General features: G+C 39.1%; 1 protein-coding gene across 14 annotated transcripts in view; it reads right to left on the reverse strand.

The window, feature by feature from the left end:
- LOC127525752 (protocadherin alpha-C2-like) overlaps window positions 1–23,163 on the reverse strand; it is a 139,141-nt gene that overhangs the window by 84,958 nt on the left and 31,020 nt on the right. Inside the window, exon 1 of one of the 14 annotated variants that reach the window (XM_051918577.1) lies at window positions 21,749–22,295. The exons of 8 other annotated variants lie outside the window; for them this stretch is intronic. In XM_051918577.1, coding sequence (XP_051774537.1) covers window positions 21,749–21,958 — 210 coding nt within the window. In that variant the 5' untranslated portion in view covers window positions 21,959–22,295. Of the gene's footprint in view, window positions 1–2,823; window positions 3,384–7,471; window positions 8,062–10,442; window positions 10,896–18,602; window positions 19,170–21,748; window positions 22,296–23,163 lie in introns of those variants that run through there. 5 more of the 14 variants (XM_051918576.1, XM_051918563.1, XM_051918580.1 and 2 more) reach the window with 5 other exon arrangements.

Raw genomic sequence — 23,163 nt, forward strand, 5'->3', positions numbered from 1 at the left:
AACTGATGTGACCCACTAAAGTACTGAACCACTGCAGAATGGACCTGACCTTCTCTTACACACATGCATTCACCGAGCTGTCCAGCCTGCACATAATGGTATGCCTTTGTTGCCACAGTTTTGCTTTTTCTGCTCAGGCCTCTAAGCAAATCTGCATTCACCTGACAGTTGATGTCCGGGAAACTGTTAAAAACCACAAGTACACCCATTCTCAGTCTCTGCCATTTTGCAGCTTGTATGGCAACAGCAGTGTCCACAGCCAACAAACACCATTTCCATTCATTTTCTTTTAAGTTCAGTAAACAACTTTTGATTTGTGATGCTTTCTTCAGTCAGAGCTATAACAACACACAACAGTGCACAGACCAACCTGCAACTAAACAGATTAAAATGACCCCTCATTCAGTTCTGCCATTGAGAGTAAAATGCCAGCTGATTTCAATTCTGTTTGATCTGTCAAAATTAACATGGTTCTGAAGTAATAACCATTCTACATTAAAAACTCCTAAATATATACTATTATATATAATACATATATATATATAATTTCATAAAAGAAATTTTATTCTGAATATCTATTCCAACACAGCCTTGTTTATTTACACACACACATTATATATATATATATATATATATATATATATATATATATATATATATATATATATATATATAGTAACACTTTATTTTAAGCTCTTTTAACTAGTTGCTTATTAGCATGCATATTACAAGGATACTGGCTGTTTATTAGTACTTACTAAGCACCTATACTAAAGTCTTACCATATATATATATATATATTATAAGGGAATAAAATATGTGATGTTTAAACATGTTAAAAAAATGTGATTATGACAACAATTTTGTTAAAGCAAAAAAGATCAATGTAAGCATATACCATACCCGTTTATGGTATAAACTATAAACTGTTCACTTTAAAAATAAGTGTAAAGTCTCAAATATCTGTAAAAGGCTTTCTGTTTCCTAAGCAACTGGAATCAGTAAACAAAGAAAGTGTTCTAGCTCTGCTGTTGCCATAGCAACTGGGGTGGGCAAAGAGAGAACTGTCTGACAAAGATTATATTACAAAATTAAAATGTTTATGAAATTTAATATTGTGAAATTAATTTCTATATTGTATAGCTTGGATGCCAAACCATTAATAAATAAGCATTTATTTGGAATCTGAACTGAATGTGTGAAACACAAAGATCGACTGAATAGACTTAGTGTTATAAAATCCAAGGTTTTTATTCAGACACTGAACAAAAAAATTCAAATACCGCAGAAATCTAATGAGATGCTGAGCACTACCCTGGTCTATGATCAGTGTGTGTGTTTTGCTGGACCAGACTCAATATTCTGCTGACCTCTACAATACCTGATTGTGTTCAGTTTTCTCTGCACAGCACGACTGTGGATTTCATCATCCACACAGACAGCAAACAAATCGCTATATACTGTATTATATTTCAATTTAATCATTTACCAAATGTTTTCTCCAAAGCGACTTAAGCAAAACATTTGACTAATTCATCAAAAAGAATACAATATTAGTAGTGGCACAAAGTAATGTAAAAGCGCAACTGAAAAATTACAGGGGAAAAAAACTATATTTTAAATCATAGATAGATAGAATAGACTACAAACTCCAAATGCAAATTAAAAGAAAAAAAAAAATCAAGAAATAAGGTGACTGAGGGAGTATAGCAAAGGAAATAAATAACGGAGAAGAGAGATGAAAGCACTGTGGGTGGGGAAGCGCTGTGTGTGTTCAGTAACGTGGAATAAGGCCAATCCTGTCTGCCTGATGGACAAAAATATGCTTGAGTAACAGCCTGAGGTGCTCAGCACATAAACACACACACTCAAAAAAAATCCAGTCATCTGAATGCTACCATCATAAGAGCAACCTCATTAATATGACATTTATTTACACAGAAAGAGGCAATCCGATAAACCACAGACAAGCACGACAGCACAACCCACACCGAGAGAACACGCAAACGAGACTGCCTCCCACAACCAAACACATGACTCTGTGTGTCCTCTTCACAGGGGACTGAATCTGTTGACACCATCTGCTGACTACATTACAACATCAACTTCTCCATCTAAATCAATTTCATCTGATAAACCCCAGCAAGCTGACCAACAAATCTATACTATGTTTATCTCTCTCTCTCCATTTCCTTTTCATAGCTCCCCATGCAGTTTATTCTACTCCTTTTTTCTCAGGGTAATGGGTGTATTGTTATAGATTCCAGACAGAGAATGAATGGGAAACAGAGTGTTCAGTGTGAGAGAGAGAGACTTTGTCCTTTACTGTATAAGATACGTATAAAATGAAATACTTTGGAAAACATTCAATCTTGACTCCACATTCTCAAAATTGTCAGAAAAAAATCAAATGCAGTCTTGCATCTTTTACAGCATAACCTATTGGAGTCAATGAGATAATACTGAGATTCACTAATCTAAAACCAAGTAGAACAACTCCAGTGGTCAATACTAGACTTAGTAGTATACTTAGCTAACACCATCACTGCATATATATATATATATATGCGTGTGTGTGTGTGTGTGTATGTGTATGTGTGTGTGTGTATATGCAGCTCTCATGATCTCATCATTTAGATCTTCAGCCTTTTATATTTGAATGAATTTCTTTCAAGGACAAGAAACACTACTGCAGATATTTGTTTTGCATGGATCAGATTGTGTCTAACAGGATGATGAGAGGACAGTGAGGTGGCCAAACACAAAACAAAGAAACAGAAAAGCCATCAAAGATGACAATTTTTGAGATAATCTCCATTTTACCTCTCCAGAATCTCTCCTCCTGCGATCTGGTATCACTAGAGTATTCCTATTACTGCCTGGTGCAATTGTAGAACCGATACTCATTCTGGGTCCAACTAACATGTACCGTTTGTCTCCAGATCTGTACTGGATGCTGTGACACAGAGTCCCGTCGTAATTTGTGTCCTGTAAATACTTGGACGAATAGTCTGTAGATTTGGAGCACTGCATTACAATTAACACGATGATGCTGATGACAAAAAGCACTGAAACCGAGCCCAAAGTGATGATCAAATAAAACGTCACGTCGTTTTCCTCCTCGTCTTTTACTGCGTTTTTCACATCAGAAGCTGCAAAAGCCTCTTTGGGCTCCACAACTTTGACAATCACAGTCGCTGTTGCTGACAGTGAAACGTTCCCATTGTCTTTGACCAGTATGAGCAGTTTATGCTGGGCCTCGTCTGTTTCTGTGAATGAGCGAAGGGTCCTTATCTGTCCTGTATAGCGGTCCAAACCAAAGAGACTGTGCTCACTAACTTCCTGCAGTGAAAACAATAACCAGCCATTGTATCCTATATCTGCGTCATAGGCTCTGACTTTAGTCACCAAATGACCTGCGTTCACATTACGGGGAATCTCTTCTACACCCTCAGCAGAACCGTTAGCGCTCACTGGATATAAGATCACTGGAACGTTGTCGTTCTGATCCAGAATAAACACGTTCACCGTCACGTTACTGCTCAGAGACGGACTTCCAGAGTCTGAAGCAACAACTTGGAACTGGAAAGTTTTAAGAGTTTCAAAGTCAAAACTTTTTAGTGCATAAATCTCTCCATTTTCAGAGTTAATGTTAATGAAAGATGCATATTTGTTTTCATCTCCAGAGTCTCTCCAAATGTTGTAGTTCACAACAGCATTTTCATCTACATCACGATCAGAAGCAGACACAGAAAACAAAGATTTCCCTGGAATATTGTTTTCCATCACATAAAAAGCATAGGGCGAAAGAGAAAATTGTGGACTATTGTCATTTACATCTGATACCTGCACAGTTATAGTTTTAACCGAAGACAGAGGTGGCTGCCCAGCATCTTTGGCAACTAACGTGATGTCGTAGTGAGGTACAGTTTCTCTATCAAGAGATGAGGCTGTAACCAGCGCGTAAATGTTATCTTGGGATGATGGCGTTAGCCTGAAAGGTGTGTCTTCAGTAATGTAGCACAACACTTTCCCATTTACACCAGAGTCCAAATCACTGACGCTGATCAAAGCCACAGTGGTTCCAATTTTAGAGTCTTCACGCACTGCGCTTGAAAATGATGTGACTTCTATCTCAGGCACATTGTCATTTACATCAATGATTTTTATGGTTATACTCTTATCTGATGTGAGCGGAACAGGTCCTTTGTCTGAGGCCTGGATATCTATTTCAAAGTTATTCATGGCTTCAAAATCTACCAAGCCAATCACAATCATTTCCCCTGTACTGGAGTTTAAATCAAAAAGTTTTATTATCCTGTTGTCTATATCCTTCCCAAATGAATAAAAAACTTCTCCATTTGGACCATCATCCATGTCAGTAGCATTAACCTGTATTACAGTTGTGCCTACAGGGACATTTTCTTTAAGCGTTACAGAGTAAACCTCCTGTGTGAAAACCGGCATGTTGTCATTAACATCCAAAACGTCAACTATTATCTCCATTGTTCCAGACTTTGCGGGTCGCCCTCCATCGAGTGCAGTAAGATGTAGCTTGTGTCTCCGGCTGGTTTCTCTATCCAAAGGCTTTTGAAGAATTAAAAAGGGCATTTTTAGATCTTCTCCGCGATCTTTAACCTCTATGCGAAAATTATCATTATGACTGAGTTTATATTGTTGAACAGAGTTCATGCCGCCGTCGGGATCCCGCGCCGCCTGTAACTGATACCGAGCTCCAGGTAGGGCAGATTCCGATATTTCCAAGCGCTTTTCTTTCTCCGGGAATGTCGGGGCATGATCATTGACGTCCACTATTTCAATCGACACATAGTGAATCTCTAAAGGGTTTTCTAGCGCAATTTTCAGATTGATGATGCACGAGCTGCTTCTCTCGCACACCACCTCGCGATCTATTTTTCCATTTACGCTTAAAATCCCGTCATTCTGATTTACCGTGAACAGCGAGTCGCCTGAGGTTGAAACGATTCGAAATCCTCTCTCCTTTAGCGTTCTGGGATCGAGACCTAAATCCTTCGCAAGGTTTCCGATCACAGTACCGTCTTTTTGCTCCTCGGAAAGAGAATATCGTATTTGAGCGCAGACTCCTCTCCAAAACAGCATTCCCAATGCCATGAATGTAAGTCTGAGGCGCCATGACGAACGCACCCTTTGTTGCATTTTGCAGGAAATTAAAACGGCGTTCAAAGATGTTTCACACGCATAAAATTTGGACCCATAACAAAGATAAGCACTGACTATAAAACTCTTGTTTTGTGTTAGAGAATCTTTACAAAATGAAGCAGGAAGCGCTTGGCGGGTGTGAAGGCGATGTCCACGGCGATCATAACGAACTGATGGAGAGAGCGAATGAAACGACCAACAGACGATGCCACGTCAGGTCTGTATTTGTGGTGTGCACTGACACCGTGCGAATTTATTTTTCACTGCAAACGAACTGAGAAATAACAAATCAATAGAGAGTTCAGCTAAGTCGGAAAACACGTTTATCTGGCGAAACGGATAACTTTTTTAAAGAACATATAATAGAATAATAATAATAAAACACACATTTATTGAAAGCATATCTAACACAACAGATGTATGTCCAAATGGCGCACAGAAGTGATTACAATACCAGTTACTGCCTGTAAACAATTCTAGTTTTGTATTTCATGCCAATCAAAACAGTCCACTTTTACATAGACCTACAATCACAAAGGGCAATATCTTCAAGTTAACTTGAGATCTTTTAAATGTGACCTTGAACCACAAAACCAGTCATAAGGGTCATTTTTATGCATCATCTGAAGCTTTCCATTGATGTATGGTTTGTTAGGATAGGACAATATTTGGCCGATATACAACTATTTGAAAATCTGGAATCTGAGGGTGCAAAAAATCAAAATATTGAGAAAATTGGCTTTAAAGTTGTCCAAATTAAGTCCTTAGCAATGCATATTACTTACAAAAATAAATTTTTGATATATTTACGGTAGGAAATTTACAAAATATCTTTGTGGAACATGATCTTTACTTAATATCCTAATGATTTTTGGCATAAAAAGAAAAATCGATAATTTTGACCCATACAATGTTTTGTTAGCTATTGCTATAAATATACCCATGCGACTTATGACTGGTTTTGTGGTCCAGGGTCACAAATAAGCAATCAATGACATTACAAAATAAAACCAATAACCCTAACCCTTCTCTGGGTAAAAACTACTTTGATACTTAGAAATAATCAAATTAATCTTCAGTTATATATACACTCCTGGGCCCAAATATAAAAGGGCCAATAAGTCCAAAATGGCTAAACACAAAGCTTTTAATTGTCTTAGGAAAATGTAAGTAAATGCAGTATTTAAAAAGCTGTTGTTGTCTCAGAAAAACATCGAAGACAGAATGAAGTTTTGGTAGAATATGGGAAGTTGTTTGTGGAGTGATGAATCACAATGAAACACAAGTTGCATGGTGATGCTTCAGAGCGGTGTCTTTGAAAATCTGCTGAAAAATATAATGATAAATGCATCTCTACCACAGTGAAGCATGGAGGAAGAGACTGTGTCATTGTGTGGGGAGCCTTTTTAGCTGCAGGTATTGGTGAGCTGCTTCATTGTGAAGTCATTTAATGCTTTGGAGTACAGGAGAATATTGCAGAATGTCTTGCTTCCACAAATGAAAAGTTGTTATCTAAAGAGGAATCATCAGATGTTTTTTGTTTTGTTCAACAAGACAATGTTCCTGCCCAAATTGCAAAGACAACCAAGAAGTGGCTTGAGAACAAGTCCATCAGGCTCATGTTTTGGTCAGAGTCCAGATTTGAACCCTATAGTGAATATTTGGTCTCACATTAAACTCAAACAAACTGGTGAATGGAATGATTTCCATTTTTCAACTTTCATGAACTGTTTGAAGCCATTAACATTGAGTGGAACAACACTGACTCTTCTTCCTGTAAAAAGCTGTCTGCAAGTTTACCCACACACAGTTTAAACATGTAAAGAAAACAAAGGCGAAGGCTATTTGGTGCTAAGTTACTTTATCTACAGTATTTGTGCAATTCTTGCTAATTTCCTGACCAGTGATTTGTGATTAAAATGGTTAAGACCATTAAAAGACCACTAAATATTTTTAACAGAAACTCATCTAAATCTCCAACATAACTGAACATTAAGCATTCACATGTATTGCCTTCACTCAGTAACACTGATCCAGTCCCATGCAGAGTATGCTGAGACCCAGAAATCCACTGTCCAGTTTTAGTTAATGTCAACAAAAATGATTCAAGTAGTACCAGCATGAAGGGATATTATAACTATTTGTCTCAACAGATTGATCTCTATCATCCTCAAGAAGTTTAGATGTACTACTGTCCAACAGAAAAGAACTTGCATCCAAAAGATATATTCTTAACAACACTGCAAGATAGACAGATAGATATGTCCTGTGAAACCTTAAAGTTTCTTACCTCTCCAGAATCTCTCCTCCTGCGATCTGGTATCACTAGAGTATTCCTATTACTGCCTGGTGCTATTGTAGAACCGATACTCATTCTGGGTCCAACTAACATGTACCGTTTGTCTCCAGATCTGTACTGGATGCTGTGACACAGAGTCCCGTCGTAATTTGTGTCCTGTAAATACTTGGACGAATAGTCTGTAGATTTGGAGCACTGCATTACAATCAACACGATGATGCTGATGACAAAAAGCACTGAAACTGAGCCCAAAGTGATGATCAAATAAAACGTCACGTCGTTTTCCTCCTCGTCTTTTACTGCGTTTTTCACATCAGAAGCTGCAAAAGCCTCTTTGGGCTCCACAACTTTGACAATCACAGTCGCTGTTGCTGACAGTGAAACGTTCCCATTGTCTTTGACCAGTATGAGCAGTTTATGCTGGGCCTCGTCTGTTTCTGTGAATGAGCGAAGGGTCCTTATCTGTCCTGTATAGCGGTCCAAACCAAAGAGACTGTGCTCACTAACTTCCTGCAGTGAAAACAATAACCAGCCGTTGTATCCTATATCTGCGTCATAGGCTCTGACTTTAGTCACCAAATGACCTGCGTTCACATTACGGGGAATCTCTTCCACACCCTCAGCAGAACCGTTAGCGCTGACTGGATATAAGATCACTGGAACGTTGTCGTTCTGATCCAGAATAAACACGTTCACTGTCACGTTACTGCTCAGAGACGGACTTCCAGAGTCTGTAGCAACAACTTGGAACTGGAACGTTTTAAGAGTTTCAAAATCAAAGCTCTTTAGTGCATAAATCTCTCCATTTTCAGAGTTAATGTTAATGAAAGACGTGTATTTGTTTTCTACACCATCTCTCCATATTTGATAGCTGACCACGCCATTTTCACCTATATCTTTATCAGAGGCAGACACAGAAAATAAAGATTTGCCTGGAACATTATTCTCAATCACATAAAATGCATAAGGAGAAAAAGAGAACTCTGGACTGTTGTCATTTACATCTGATACCTGGACAGTTATAGATTTAACAGAAGACAATGGCGGTTGACCAGCGTCTTTAGCTTCTAATGTGATGTCATAACGAGAAATTGTCTCTCTGTCAAGAGATGATGTTGTCACTAATGAGTATGTGTTTTCTTGAGATGACGGCATTAGTTTGAAAGGTATGTCCTCAGGTAATGAACAGGTGACTCTCCCGTTTATGTCGGAATCTAAATCAGAGACACTTATTAAAGCCACTGTTGTGCCAGGTTTAGAGTCTTCAGGAACGGCACTCGAGAATGATGTCACTTCTATCTGAGGTGCATTGTCATTTACATCAGCAATTTTTATAGTTATAATTTTATCTGTTGTTAGAGGAACAGTTCCTTTGTCTGATGCTTGAATGTCAATCTGATATTTATCTTTAATCTCATAATCCAAAAGACCTGTCACTATCATTTCTCCTGTGACTGGATTTACATCAAAAAGTTTACGCAACTTGTGGTTAACATTATGTCCTAATGAATAAACAATTTCGCCATTCTGGCCTTCGTCCGGATCGGTTGCGTTCACCCTTAAAATGGTTGTGCCTACAGGTGCGTTTTCATTCAGCGTTGCAGTGTACTTATCTTTAGTGAAAACAGGCGCATTATCGTTTATATCTAACACATCTATCGTTATCTCCATAGTTCCAGACTTTGGTGGTCTGCCTCCATCTAAAGCGGTTAACTGCAATTTTATGCTTTTTGTAACCTCTCGGTCGAGCGGCTTTTGTAAAATCAACGCAGGAACTTTGCCGTCTTCATCACGATCTATAATTTCAATACGAAAGTAATCGGTGTGGCTCAGTCTATAAGTCTGAACTGAATTACTGCCACTGTCTGGATCGCGCGCTGCCTGGAGTTGGAATCGCGCACCGGGAAGCACCGTTTCACTTATTTCTAAATGCTTTTCCTGGTCTGGGAATCTCGGAGCGTGGTCATTCACGTCTATGACATCAACAGTCACGTAATGAATCTCGAGAGGATTTTCTAAGGCGATTTTCAGATTGATTAAACACGGAGTGCTCCTCTCGCAAACCTCCTCTCTATCTAATTTACCGTTCACATACAAGACACCGTCATTCTGATTCACACTGAACATTGACTCGCCTGAGGTTGAGACGATGCGAAATCCTCGCTCTTTTAAGGTTCTGTAATCAATACCCAAATCCTTCGCAACATTTCCAACAGCAGCTCCGTCCTTCTGCTCTTCAGAAATCGAGTAGCGTATTTGTGCCCAAACCGTTCTGCCAAAAACAAGCGATACAACAACGAAGAGGATTTTCACATGCCGCTCAAGCCATTGATCATGTCTCCTTTGTCCCATTTTTGTACTGTATTCGTTCCACAACAATTGCACACCGGCTGTCCAAATATTAGTCCAGTAGCCACATGACAGATGACCGAAATGCTCTAGATCTCGAAAGATATCACGAAGACAAAAGCACAGAGAAAGCCGCACCACTGGTGAAAAAGAGATCGTGTACAAATGTGACGAAAAAGAAAACAGGGAGGTACTCTGACGTTTTGAGTTGTACTTTAGGTTTACACTGACACCTCGCGCTCTTTCATTGCATTGCTATTCATTAAACTATGTATGTAATTCATGTTAAAGTTCTTGAAGCTCTTCTATACACCTAAAATATACATAGAAACAGAAAAGAGTCAACGTCGTATTTCAGTATGCAGGATAGCAAGCGGCCACACGAATTCAGCACCAAGGACAGCGACTCATTCGCTCTCGCGGGTTTCATATACATAATCATTAGGGCACATCAAAAATTCCAATATTACAGAATTCACATACAAATGTAGCTATAAAAAATACAGAGCTGGAATAGTTATGTTATTATAACCACAGATCAGTATTACTTAGGAAAAAAAAGTACAATGCTGACTATGAATACAATACAGCATAACGCAAGTCCATTTCTTACCTCTCCAGAATCTCTCCTCCTGCGATCTGGTATCACTAGAGTATTTCCATTACTGCCCGGAACTATAGTAGATCCGATACTCATTCTGGGTCCAACTAACATGTACCGTTTGTCTCCAGATCTGTACTGGATGCTGTGACACAGAGTCCCGTCGTAATTTGTGTCCTGTAAATACTTGGACGAATAGTCTGTAGATTTGGAGCACTGCATTACAATCAACACGATGATGCTGATGACAAAAAGCACTGAAACCGAGCCCAAAGTGATGATCAAATAAAACGTCACGTCGTTTTCCTCCTCGTCTTTTACTGCGTTTTTCACATCAGAAGCTGCAAAAGCCTCTTTGGGCTCCACAACTTTGACAATCACAGTCGCTGTTGCTGACAGTGAAACGTTCCCATTGTCTTTGACCAGTACGAGCAGTTTATGCTGGGCCTCGTCTGTTTCTGTGAATGAGCGAAGGGTCCTTATCTGTCCTGTATAGCGGTCCAAACCAAAGAGACTGTGCTCACTAACTTCCTGCAGTGAAAACAATAACCAGCCGTTGTATCCTATATCTGCGTCATAAGCTCTGACTTTAGTCACCAAATGACCTGCGTTCACATTACGGGGAATCTCTTCCACACCCTCAGCAGAACCGTTAGCGCTGACTGGATATAAGATCACTGGAACGTTGTCGTTCTGATCCAGAATAAACACGTTCACTGTCACGTTACTGCTCAGAGACGGACTTCCAGAGTCTGAAGCAACAACTTGGAACTGGAACATTTTAACAGTTTCAAAGTCAAAACTCTTAAGCGCATAAATCTCCCCATTTTCAGAGTTAATATTGATGAAAGATGTATATTTGTTTTCCTCTGTATTTTCTCTCCATATATGATAGCTGATTATAGCATTTTCATTTGAGTCTTTGTCAGAAGCAGACACAGAAAATAATAATTTGCCTGGAACATTATTTTCCATCACATAAAACGCATATGGAGAGAATGAGAATTCTGGACTATTATCATTTACATCTGATATCAGAACAGTTATAGTTTTAACAGAAGACAGTGATGGCTGTCCCGCATCTTTTGCGACTAGTGTGATGTCATACTGAAATTTAGTTTCTCTGTCAAGTAAAGCAGATGTAACTAAAGAATAAATATTATCTTGTGGTAACGGCAATAGTTTAAAAGGTATATCATCGGTCAGTGAACAGGAGATTTTTCCATTGACCCCAGAGTCTAAATCAGTAACACTTATCAAAGCTACTGTAGTACCTGGTCTAGAATCCTCTGGAATGGCACTTGATAATGATGTCACCTCCATTTCCGGTGCATTATCATTTACATCGACGATTTTTATCACTACACTTTTATCCGTCGAAAGAGGAACGATTCCTTTGTCAGATGCTTGAATATCAATTTCATATATATCTTTCACCTCAAAATCTAAAAGGCCAGTCACAATAATTTCTCCAGTGACTGAATTAACTTCAAAAAGTTCACGTAAATTGTCATTAACATTATTTCCTAAAGCATAAACTACCTGTCCGTTTTGACCCTCGTCAGAATCAGTGGCATTAATCTGTACAATTGTTGTTCCCACGGGTGCGTTTTCATTCAGTATAACCGTGTAAGTTTCTTTTGTAAAAACAGGCACATTATCGTTGATATCCAGTACATCAATCAATATTTCTATTGAGCCAGACTTAGGAGGTTTCCCTCCATCTAAAGCAGTTAATAATAGTTTTATGTTTTTCGTCATTTCTCTGTCAAGCGGCTTGTGTAAAATCAGAATTGGAATTTTACCATCTTCTCGGTCTTTAATTTCAAGACGGAAATGGTCGTTGTGGCTGAGTTTGTATGTTTGAACCGAGTTGATTCCACTATCAGGGTCACGCGCAGCCTGTAGCGGATACCGCGCGCCTGGCATAGCAGATTCCCCAATTTCCAGCCGCTTTTCATTCTCGGGAAACCGTGGACTGTGATCATTTACATCCAATATCTCTACAGCGACGTAATGAATTTCTAGTGGATTTTCTAGAGCGATTTTCAGATTGATTAAACACGGAGTGCTTCTCTCGCACACCTCCTCTCTGTCTATCTTACCGTTCACATACAAGACGCCGTCATTCTGATTTACACTGAACATTGACTCGCCTGAGGTCGAGACGATGCGAAATCCTCGCTCCTTCAGTGTTCTGTAATCAGTACCTAAATCCTTCGCGATATTTCCCACCGCAGCTCCGTCCTTCTGCTCCTCTGAGATCGAGTACCGTATTTGTGCCCAAACTGCTCTCCCAAACAACAGCGATACAGCAATGAAAGCGAGCTTCGCATTCAGCTCCAGCTGATGAAAGCGTTGTCTTTGTTCCATTTTTTCTGAGATTACAAAATCTCCTTCAAACGCAATTTCACGATCAGACTAAGAATATTTGTTGTGTAGTCCCATCGTTGCTCAAGCTGAAAACGAGTCGGTCAATGCAAAACGAGATACCCAATAGTGACAAATCAAACGGCATCAGTGGTGAAAAAGAGAAAGCATACGAATAAACCAAGAGGGCGGAACAAACTCACAAAAAAACCATGAGCAACTGTTTGACGTCATGAGCCTTTCTCTAGGTTTACACTGACATCTCGCGATCTGAAGCGTTAGTTGCATTGCAACGTCCAAAACATTTTACTGTTGTCAAATGCATGTAATTTTATCAGCTGACTCCTAAACAATCCAACATATGAGTTAAGCTATGCTTAAACATTCAATATTCTCTCATTAGACCGAACATATTGTTTTATAAAAATAAGTGAGTAAAAGAGAAAGAGAGACAGAGATATTCTGAAAAAGACATTATAGTTGCCAGATGACAAGACCAAAATCATAACATTTAAAGGAAACAACATGTCTTTAGAACACACTGAGAACTGTATCTTGGCATAAACATCAGCAACACAGGAAACTTCAACAAGGCTGTGAACAACCTGAGGGAATAGGCATGAAAAGCTTTTTATTGTTAAGAAGAATATTAATTTACAATTGAACCAGAATCTGGCTAAAAGTAAGAAATAAATTACAGAAATGGTCACACTGGATATGCGGTCTGGGGTCTGTTCAAAAACCAACAGTTCACTAAAAAAGGACAAACACCTATTAGAGACTCTGCAAGCAGAATTATGCAAAACTACAATGTAAATCTCGAAATAATGTCTGCAGAGCAGAATTAGAACAGTGCCCACAAAAAATTAAAATAAAACAGCATTAAAATTCCATGCCCACCTAAATAGTAGTAATACACAGATCCTCCATCACAAAGCTACCAATAGCTGACCACAGAGAGAAGTCCTCGCAGCCAGTTTGTTTCAGAATTGACTTTACATTTAAAAACATGCCCAGCTGAACCACAGAGCACAAAACCCATCTAGACCAAATCAAAAATTGAAAATAAAAACATAAATATCTAAAACACTGGAAAGAAGCAACAGCTTAAAAGTAAACTGAAATGTTAACAGAATAATAAATTGACAGAATATCAACCGAACCTAAACACCTCTACAGAGACAGACAGACACAAACAGACCTGACAAACAAAAGACTGCACTCCAAACAAAATTAAGTGGAAAAAGAATTGCACTTTTTTTAACCACATTCCTTAATTACACATATTGTAGGAAAACATTATTCCTTTCTTCACAACCCACCAAAATAGGATACAGAAAGAAGGACAAATTTAATTTATACTCAGAGAAGCTCAAACCAGTCTGCAAGATATGCAAGTCCTGCCACAACAAAAGCACAATGAATGGAAGAGGACCATGACTGAAGAAGAGCTAGGATATTGTACAACATGCATAAAAAGGAAAACATAGCATAACAAGCTGGTCTATTCTTACTTATATTTTATTAGTACAGTTTTTTTTTTTTTTTTTTTTTTTTTTAAATCTGAGAAAGAGGAAGACACTGTTCCATTCGAAATATCAGCCTGAGCAGCTCCAGTCCCATGGCCAGCAACCAGCATGTGTCTTAAAACTGTTTCCTGTAGGACTCATTGGCTTACCTCTCCAGAATCTCTCCTCCTGCGATCTGGTATCACTAGAGTATTCCTATTACTGCCTGGTGCAATAGTAGAGCCGATACTCATTCTGGGTCCAACTAACATGTACCGTTTGTCTCCAGATCTGTACTGGATGCTGTGACACAGAGTCCCGTCGTAATTTGTGTCCTGTAAATACTTGGACGAATAGTCTGTAGATTTGGAGCACTGCATTACAATCAACACGATGATGCTGATGACAAAAAGCACTGAAACCGAGCCCAAAGTGATGATCAAATAAAACGTCACTTCGTTTTCCTCCTCGTCTTTTACTGCGTTTTTCACATCAGAAGCTGCAAAAGCCTCTTTGGGCTCCACAACTTTGACAATCACAGTCGCTGTTGCTGAGAGTGAAACGTTCCCATTGTCTTTGACCAGTATGAGCAGTTTATGCTGGGCCTCGTCTGTTTCTGTGAATGAGCGAAGGGTCCTTATCTGTCCTGTATAGCGGTCCAAACCAAAGAGACTGTGCTCACTAACTTCCTGCAGTGAAAACAATAACCAGCCGTTGTATCCTATATCTGCGTCATAGGCTCTGACTTTAGTCACCAAATGACCTGCGTTCACATTACGGGGAATTTCTTCCACACCCTCAGCAGAACCATTAGCGCTGACTGGATATAAGATCACTGGAACGTTGTCGTTCTGATCCAGAATAAACACGTTCACTGTCACGTTACTGCTCAGAGATGGACTTCCAGAGTCTGAAGCAACAACTTGGAACTGGAACGTTTTAACGGTTTCAAAGTCAAAACTCTTAAGCGCATAAATCTCTCCATTTTCAGAGTTAATGTTAATGAAAGATGCATATTTGTTTTCCTCTGTATTTTCTCTCCATATATGATAGCTGATTATAGCATTTTCATTTGAGTCTTTGTCAGAAGCAGACACAGAAAATAATAATTTCCCTGGAACATTATTTTCCATCACATAAAACGCATATGGAGAGAATGAGAATTCTGGACTATTGTCATTTACATCTGATATCAGAACAGTTATAGTTTTAACAGAAGACAGTGATGGCTGTCCCGCATCCTTTGCAACAAGTGTGATGTCATACTGAAATTTAGTTTCTCTGTCAAGGAAAGCAGATGTAACTAAAGAATAAATATTATCTTGTGGTAACGGCATTAGTTTAAAAGGTATATCATCGGACAGTGAGCATGAGATTTTTCCATTGACCCCAGAGTCTAAATCAGTAACACTTATCAAAGCTACTGTAGTACCTGGTCTAGAATCCTCTGGAATGGCGCTTGAAAATGATGTCACCTCTATTTCCGGTGCATTATCGTTTACATCGACGATTTTTATCACTACACTTTTATCCGTCACAAGAGGAACTGTTCCTTTGTCAGATGCTTGGATATCAATCTCATATTTATCCTTGACCTCAAAATCCAAACGATCGGTCAAAATAATTTCCCCAGTCACTGAGTTAACTTCAAAAAGTCTGCGTAAATTATTGTTGACATTATTTCCCAGTGCATAAATTAACTCTCCGTTTTTACCCTCGTCCAAATCAGTGGCATTAATCTGTAAAATTGTTGTGCCAACAGGTGCGTTTTCATTTAATGTAACTGTGTAAATGTCTTTTGTAAAAACAGGAAAATTGTCGTTGATATCCAATACATCAATCAATATTTCTATTGAGCCAGACTTAGGAGGTTTCCCTCCATCTAAAGCAGTTAATAATAGTTTTATGTTTTTCGTCACTTCCCTGTCAAGCGGCTTGTGTAAAATCAGAATTGGAATTTTACCATCTTCTTCTCGGTCTTTAATTTCAAGACGGAAATGGTCGTTGTGGCTGAGTTTATAGGTTTGAACCGAATTGATTCCACTATCAGGGTCACGCGCAGCCTGTAGCGGATACCGCGCGCCTGGCATAGCAGATTCCCAAATTTCCAGCCGCTTTTCATTCTCGGGAAACTGTGGACTGTGATCATTTACATCCAATACCTCTACAGTTACATAATGAATTTCCAGTGGGTTTTCTAGAGCGATTTTCAGATTGATTAAACACGGAGTGCTTCTCTCGCACACCTCCTCTCTGTCTATCTTACCGTTCACATACAAGACGCCGTCATTCTGATTTACACTGAACATTGACTCGCCTGAGGTCGAGACGATGCGAAATCCTCGCTCTTTCAGTGTTCTGTAATCAATACCTAAATCCTTCGCGATATTTCCCACCGCAGCTCCGTCCTTCTGCTCCTCTGAGATCGAGTACCGTATTTGTGCCCAAACTGCTCTCCCAAACAACAGCGATACAGCAATGAAAGCGAGCTTCGCATTCAGCTCCAGCTGATGAAAGCGTTGTCTTTGTTCCATTTTTTCTGAGATTACAAAATCTCCTTCAAACGCAATTTCACGATCAGACTAAGAATATTTGTTGTGTAGTCCCATCGTTGCTCAAGCTGAAAACGAGTCGGTCAATGCAAAACGAGATACCCAATAGTGACAAATCAAACGGCATCAGTGGTGAAAAAGAGAAAGCATACGAATAAACCAAGAGGGCGGAACAAACTCACAAAAAAACCATGAGCAACTGTTTGACGTCATGAGCCTTTCTCTAGGTTTACACTGACATCTCGCGATCTGAAGCGTTAGTTGCATTGCAACGTCCAAAACATTTTACTGTTGTCAAATGCATGTAATTTTATCAGCTGACTCCTAAACAATTCAACATATGAGTTAAGCTATGCTTAAACATTCAATATTCTCTCATTAGACCGAACATATTGTTTTATAAAAATAAGTGAATAAAAGAGAAAGAGAGACAGAGATATTCTGAAAAAGACATTATAGTTGCCAGATGACAAGACCAAAATCATAACCTTTAAAGGAAACAACATGTCTTTAGAACACACTGAGAACTGTATCTTGGCATAAACATCAGCAACACAGGAAACTTCAACAAGGCTGTGAACAACCTGAGGGAATAGGCATGAAAAGCTTTTTATTGTTAAGAAGAATATTAATTTACAATTGAACCAGAATCTGGCTAAAAGTAAGAAATAAATTACAGAAATGGTCACACTGGATATGCGGTCTGGGGTCTGTTCACAAACCAACAGTTCACTAAATAGAACAAACACCTATTAGAGACTCTGCAGGCAGAATTATGCAAAACTACAATGTAAATCTCTAAATAATGCCTGCAGAGCAGAATTAGAACAGTATCCACGAAAAATTTAAATAAAACAGCATTGAAATTCCATGTCCACTCAAATGGTATAGTGATACACAACACAGATCCTCCATCACAAATCCCAGAACTACCAATAGCTGAGCACAGAGAGAAATCCTCTCAGCCAGTTTGTTTCAGAATTGACTTTATATTTAAAAATGTCCAGCTGAACCACAGAGCACAACACCCAGCTAGACCAAATCAAAAAATTTAAAACACAAGGATAAATATCTAAAACACTGGACAGAAGCAACAGCTTAAAGTAAACTGAAATGTTATCAGAACAAAAATTTGGCAGAATACCGACCCTAAACATCTCCATAGAGACAGTCCGACACATACAAACCTGACAAACAAAAGACTGCACTCCAAATAAAAGTGAAAAAAGAATTGAACTTTTTTAACAGCATGCCTTAATTATACATATTTTAGGAAAACATTATTCCTTTCTTCACAACCCACCAAAATCGGATACAGAAAGAAGGAGTAATTTACTTTCTACTCGGTGAAGCACAAACCAGGCTGCAAGATATGCAAGTCCTGCCACAATAAAACCACAATGAATGGAAGAGGACCATGACTGAAGAAGAGCTAGGATATTGTACAACATGCATAAAAAGGAAAAAAATAGCATAACAAGCTGGTCTATTTATTTATTTATCTTTCTTCAACGGTTATATGTTTGCATATTTAGTATTGCTATGCTTTGGCAATGTAAAACATTCTTTTTACCATAACAATAAAGTCTAAATTATAAATAAATCTGAACCTGAGAAAGAGAAAGACACTGTTCCATTTGAAACAACAGCCTGAGCAGCTTCAGTCCCATGGACAGCAACCAACATGTGTCTTAAAACTGTTTCCTACAACTAATATACAGATGTAGGAGTCATTCTCTTACCTCTCCAGAATCTCTCCTCCTGCGATCTGGTATCACTAGAGTATTCCTATTACTGCCTGGTGCAATTGTAGAGCCGATACTCATTCTGGGTCCAACTAACATGTACCGTTTGTCTCCAGATCTGTACTGGATGCTGTGACACAGAGTCCCGTCGTAATTTGTGTCCTGTAAATACTTGGACGAATAGTCTGTAGATTTGGAGCACTGCATTACAATCAACACGATGATGCTGATGACAAAAAGCACTGAAACCGAGCCCAAAGTGATGATCAAATAAAACGTCACTTCGTTTTCCTCCTCGTCTTTTACTGCGTTTTTCACATCAGAAGCTGCAAAAGCCTCTTTGGGCTCCACAACTTTGACAATCACAGTCGCTGTTGCTGACAGTGAAACGTTCCCATTGTCTTTGACCAGTATGAGCAGTTTATGCTGGGCCTCGTCTGTTTCTGTGAATGAGCGAAGGGTCCTTATCTGTCCTGTATAGCGGTCCAAACCAAAGAGACTGTGCTCACTAACTTCCTGCAGTGAAAACAATAACCAGCCGTTGTATCCTATATCTGCGTCATAAGCTCTGACTTTAGTCACCAAATGACCTGCATTCACATTACGGGGAATCTCTTCCACACCCTCAGCAGAACCGTTAGCGCTGACAGGATATAAGATCACTGGAACGTTGTCGTTCTGATCCAGAATAAACACGTTCACTGTCACGTTACTGCTCAGAGACGGACTTCCAGAGTCTGAAGCAACAACTTGGAACTGGAACATTTTAACGGTTTCAAAGTCAAAGCTCTTAAGCGCATAAATCTCTCCATTTTCAGAGTTAATGTTAATGAAAGATGCATATTTGTTTTCCTCTGTATTTTCTCTCCATATATGATAGCTGATTATAGCATTTTCATTTGAGTCTTTGTCAGAAGCAGACACAGAAAATAATAATTTGCCTGGAACATTATTTTCCATCACATAAAACGCATATGGAGAGAACGAGAATTCTGGACTATTGTCATTTACATCTGATATCAGAACAGTTATAGTTTTAACAGAAGACAGTGATGGCTGTCCCGCATCCTTTGCGACTAGTGTGATGTCATACTGAAATTTAGTTTCCCTGTCTAAAGGTGATGTGGAAACTAATGAGTATATACTATGCTGTGAAGAAGGTATTAGTTTGAAAGGCATGTCATCTTCTAAAGAACAAGAGACTTTGCCATTGAGCCCAGAATCTAAATCTGTGACACTAATCAAAGCTACAGTAGTACCAGGTCTAGAATCCTCTGGAATGGCCTTTGAAAATGAAGTCACCTCTATTTCAGGTTTATTGTCATTTATATCGATAATTTTTATCATTATACTCTTATCTGTTGTATGGGGAACAGTTCCTTTGTCAGATGCTTGTATGTCAATCTCATAGCTGTCTTTGTCCTCATAATCTAAGGGCCCTTCAACAGTTATCTCTCCAGTGTTGATGTTAATATCAAAAAGCTTACGTACTTTACTATTAACACTTTTTCCAAATGAATAAACTATCTCACCATTCGGGCCCTCATCCAAATCTGTGGCGTTGACCTGTATCACGGTAGTACCTATAGGCGCATTTTCACTCAGCATGACCGAATAAACATCTTTGGTAAACACGGGTACGTTGTCATTTATGTCTATCACGTTGATCATTATATCCATTGTCCCTGATTTGGCAGGCTTTCCTCCATCTACAGCTGCTAACTGCAAGTTAATGTTTCGAGTAAGCTCTCGGTCCAAAGGCTTTTGTAAAATTAGAATAGGAATTTTACCGTCTTCCCCACGATCTTTTACTTCGAGTCGGAAATTATCGTTGTGACTGAGTTTGTAATGATGCACAGAATTGCTGCCACTGTCAGAATCGCGCGCAGCCTCAAGCTGAAATCGCGCACCGGGCAGGGCAGATTCCCCAATCTCTAAATGCATCTCGCTCTCCGGAAAACTCGGAGCGTGGTCGTTTACGTCCAAAATCTCCACAGTTACATAATGGATTTCAAGTGGGTTTTCTAGAGCAATTTTCAGATTAATTAAACAAGGAGTGCTTCTCTCGCAGATCTTCTCTCTGTCTATCTTACCGTTCACATACAAGACGCCGTCATTCTGATTCACACTAAACATTGACTCGCCTGAGGTTGAGATGATGCGAAATCCTCGCTCTTTTAAGGTTCTGTGATCTATGCCCAAATCCTTCGCGATATTTCCCACAGCAGCTCCGTTCTTCTGTTCCTCTGAGATGGAGTACTGAATTTGCGCTCTTGCCACCGCACCAAACACAAGCAATGCAGCCATTAGAGTGAATTCTGCGTGCTCCTTCAGCCATTGCGCGTATCTTCTTTGTTCCATTCTGAAGATAATCGAGACAAGGTTCTACGACAATTCCTCTGCTACACTCGATCGACTATATTGAGCATTGCTTTTACCTCTAAAAGTTTACACTTACTGCCGAAAAAAACTCGAATCGCTAAAAAGCAAAAGCACAAATACACTAAAACCACTGACGAGCAGGATATACGAGAGATATATGCGAAGGGGAGGAATAACAGTATTTGACGTCATGAGCCGTACTCTAGGATTACACTGACACCTCGCGATCTCACAGCTGTAATGCATCCCATTCTATTGCACATTGGCTACAGCAAAAATACAATAAATATGAGAATCACGCAGCGTGTCTATAGATATATACATATAGATACAGCAGCAATACAGAAAAAAATACAAACTAAAAAATTAAAAGGTAAAACACAGTAGCCTAGCATAGACCAGTGTCCATGTCTTTCCCTTGGTCATACAGAGAAAAAAAAAAAAAACTAAAAAAACTAATTTGTTTTAAAATTCGCTTACCTCTCCAGAATCTCTCTGCTATCACGGGTCTATTATATATCTTACTTCAACGGTTATATGTTTGCATATCTAATATTGCTATGCTTTGGCAATGTAAAAAATTCTTTTTTTTTACCATAACAAATAAGTTTAATTGATAAATACATTTGAATCTGAGAAAGAGGAAGACACTGTTCCATTTGAAACAACAGCCTGAGCAACTTCAGTACCATGGACAGCAACCAACATGTGTCTTAAAACTGTTTCCTACAACTAATACACAGATGTAGTCATTCTCTTACCTCTCCAGAATCTCTCCTCCTGCGATCTGGTATCACTAGAGTATTCCTATTACTGCCTGGTGCAATTGTAGAACCGATACTCATTCTGGGTCCAACTAACATGTACCGTTTGTCTCCAGATCTGTACTGGATGCTGTGACACAGAGTCCCGTCGTAATTTGTGTCCTGTAAATACTTGGACGAATAGTCTGTAGATTTGGAGCACTGCATTACAATCAACACGATGATGCTGATGACAAAAAGCACTGAAACCGAGCCCAAAGTGATGATCAAATAAAACGTCACGTCGTTTTCCTCCTCGTCTTTTACTGCGTTTTTCACATCAGAAGCTGCAAAAGCCTCTTTGGGCTCCACAACTTTGACAATCACAGTCGCTGTTGCTGACAGTGAAACGTTCCCATTGTCTTTGACCAGTATGAGCAGTTTATGCTGGGCCTCGTCTGTTTCTGTGAATGAGCGAAGGGTCCTTATCTGTCCTGTATAGCGGTCCAAACCAAAGAGACTGTGCTCACTAACTTCCTGCAGTGAAAACAACAACCAGCCGTTGTATCCTATATCTGCGTCATAGGCTCTGACTTTAGTCACCAAATGACCTGCGTTCACATTACGGGGAATCTCTTCCACACCCTCAGCAGAACCGTTAGCGCTGACTGGATATAAGATCACTGGAACGTTGTCGTTCTGATCCAGAATAAACACATTCACTGTCACGTTACTGCTCAGAGACGGACTTCCAGAGTCTGTAGCGAGCACATGGAACTGAAACGTTTTAATTGTTTCGAAATCAAAACTTTTAAGTGAGTGAATAACCCCCGTTTCAGAATTTATATTCAAGAATGATGTTATATCGTTCTGTGTCCCTCCGCCTCTACTTAACTGATACGAAATCAAAGCATTTTCATTCACATCTTTATCAAATGCTCTCACTGAGAATATGGAGGCTCCAGGAGCATTATTTTCAAATATGTAAAGTTCAAGAAAATTACTTGAAAATTCAGGTTGGTTGTCGTTCACATCTGCTACTTGGATGCTTAATGTTTTAATGGATGACAAAGGGGGTTGACCTAGATCTGTTGCTGTAATTGTGATGTCATAATAGGGTTCAAGTTCACGATCCAAACGCCCCTTTGTCACAAGCGAGTACATATTATCTTGGAAAGAGGGTTTCAACTCAAAAGGAACATTCTCTGAGAGACTACACACAACTTTACCATTGATACCAGAGTCTTTATCTGAGACACTTATCAGAGCAATTACTGTGCCAGGTTTAGAGTCCTCAGCAACAATATTAGATAATGATGTCAGCTCAATTTCAGGCTTATTATCGTTTATATCTTGTATCTTTATAATAACTCGACCTTGGGCAGACAAAGGAGGCTGACCTTTATCTGAAGCCTGAACATCCAGTTTGTAAA

The sequence above is a fragment of the Ctenopharyngodon idella genome, chromosome 14 (assembly GCF_019924925.1).
Source record: "Ctenopharyngodon idella isolate HZGC_01 chromosome 14, HZGC01, whole genome shotgun sequence".
Classification (NCBI taxonomy): Eukaryota; Metazoa; Chordata; class Actinopteri; order Cypriniformes; family Xenocyprididae; genus Ctenopharyngodon; species Ctenopharyngodon idella.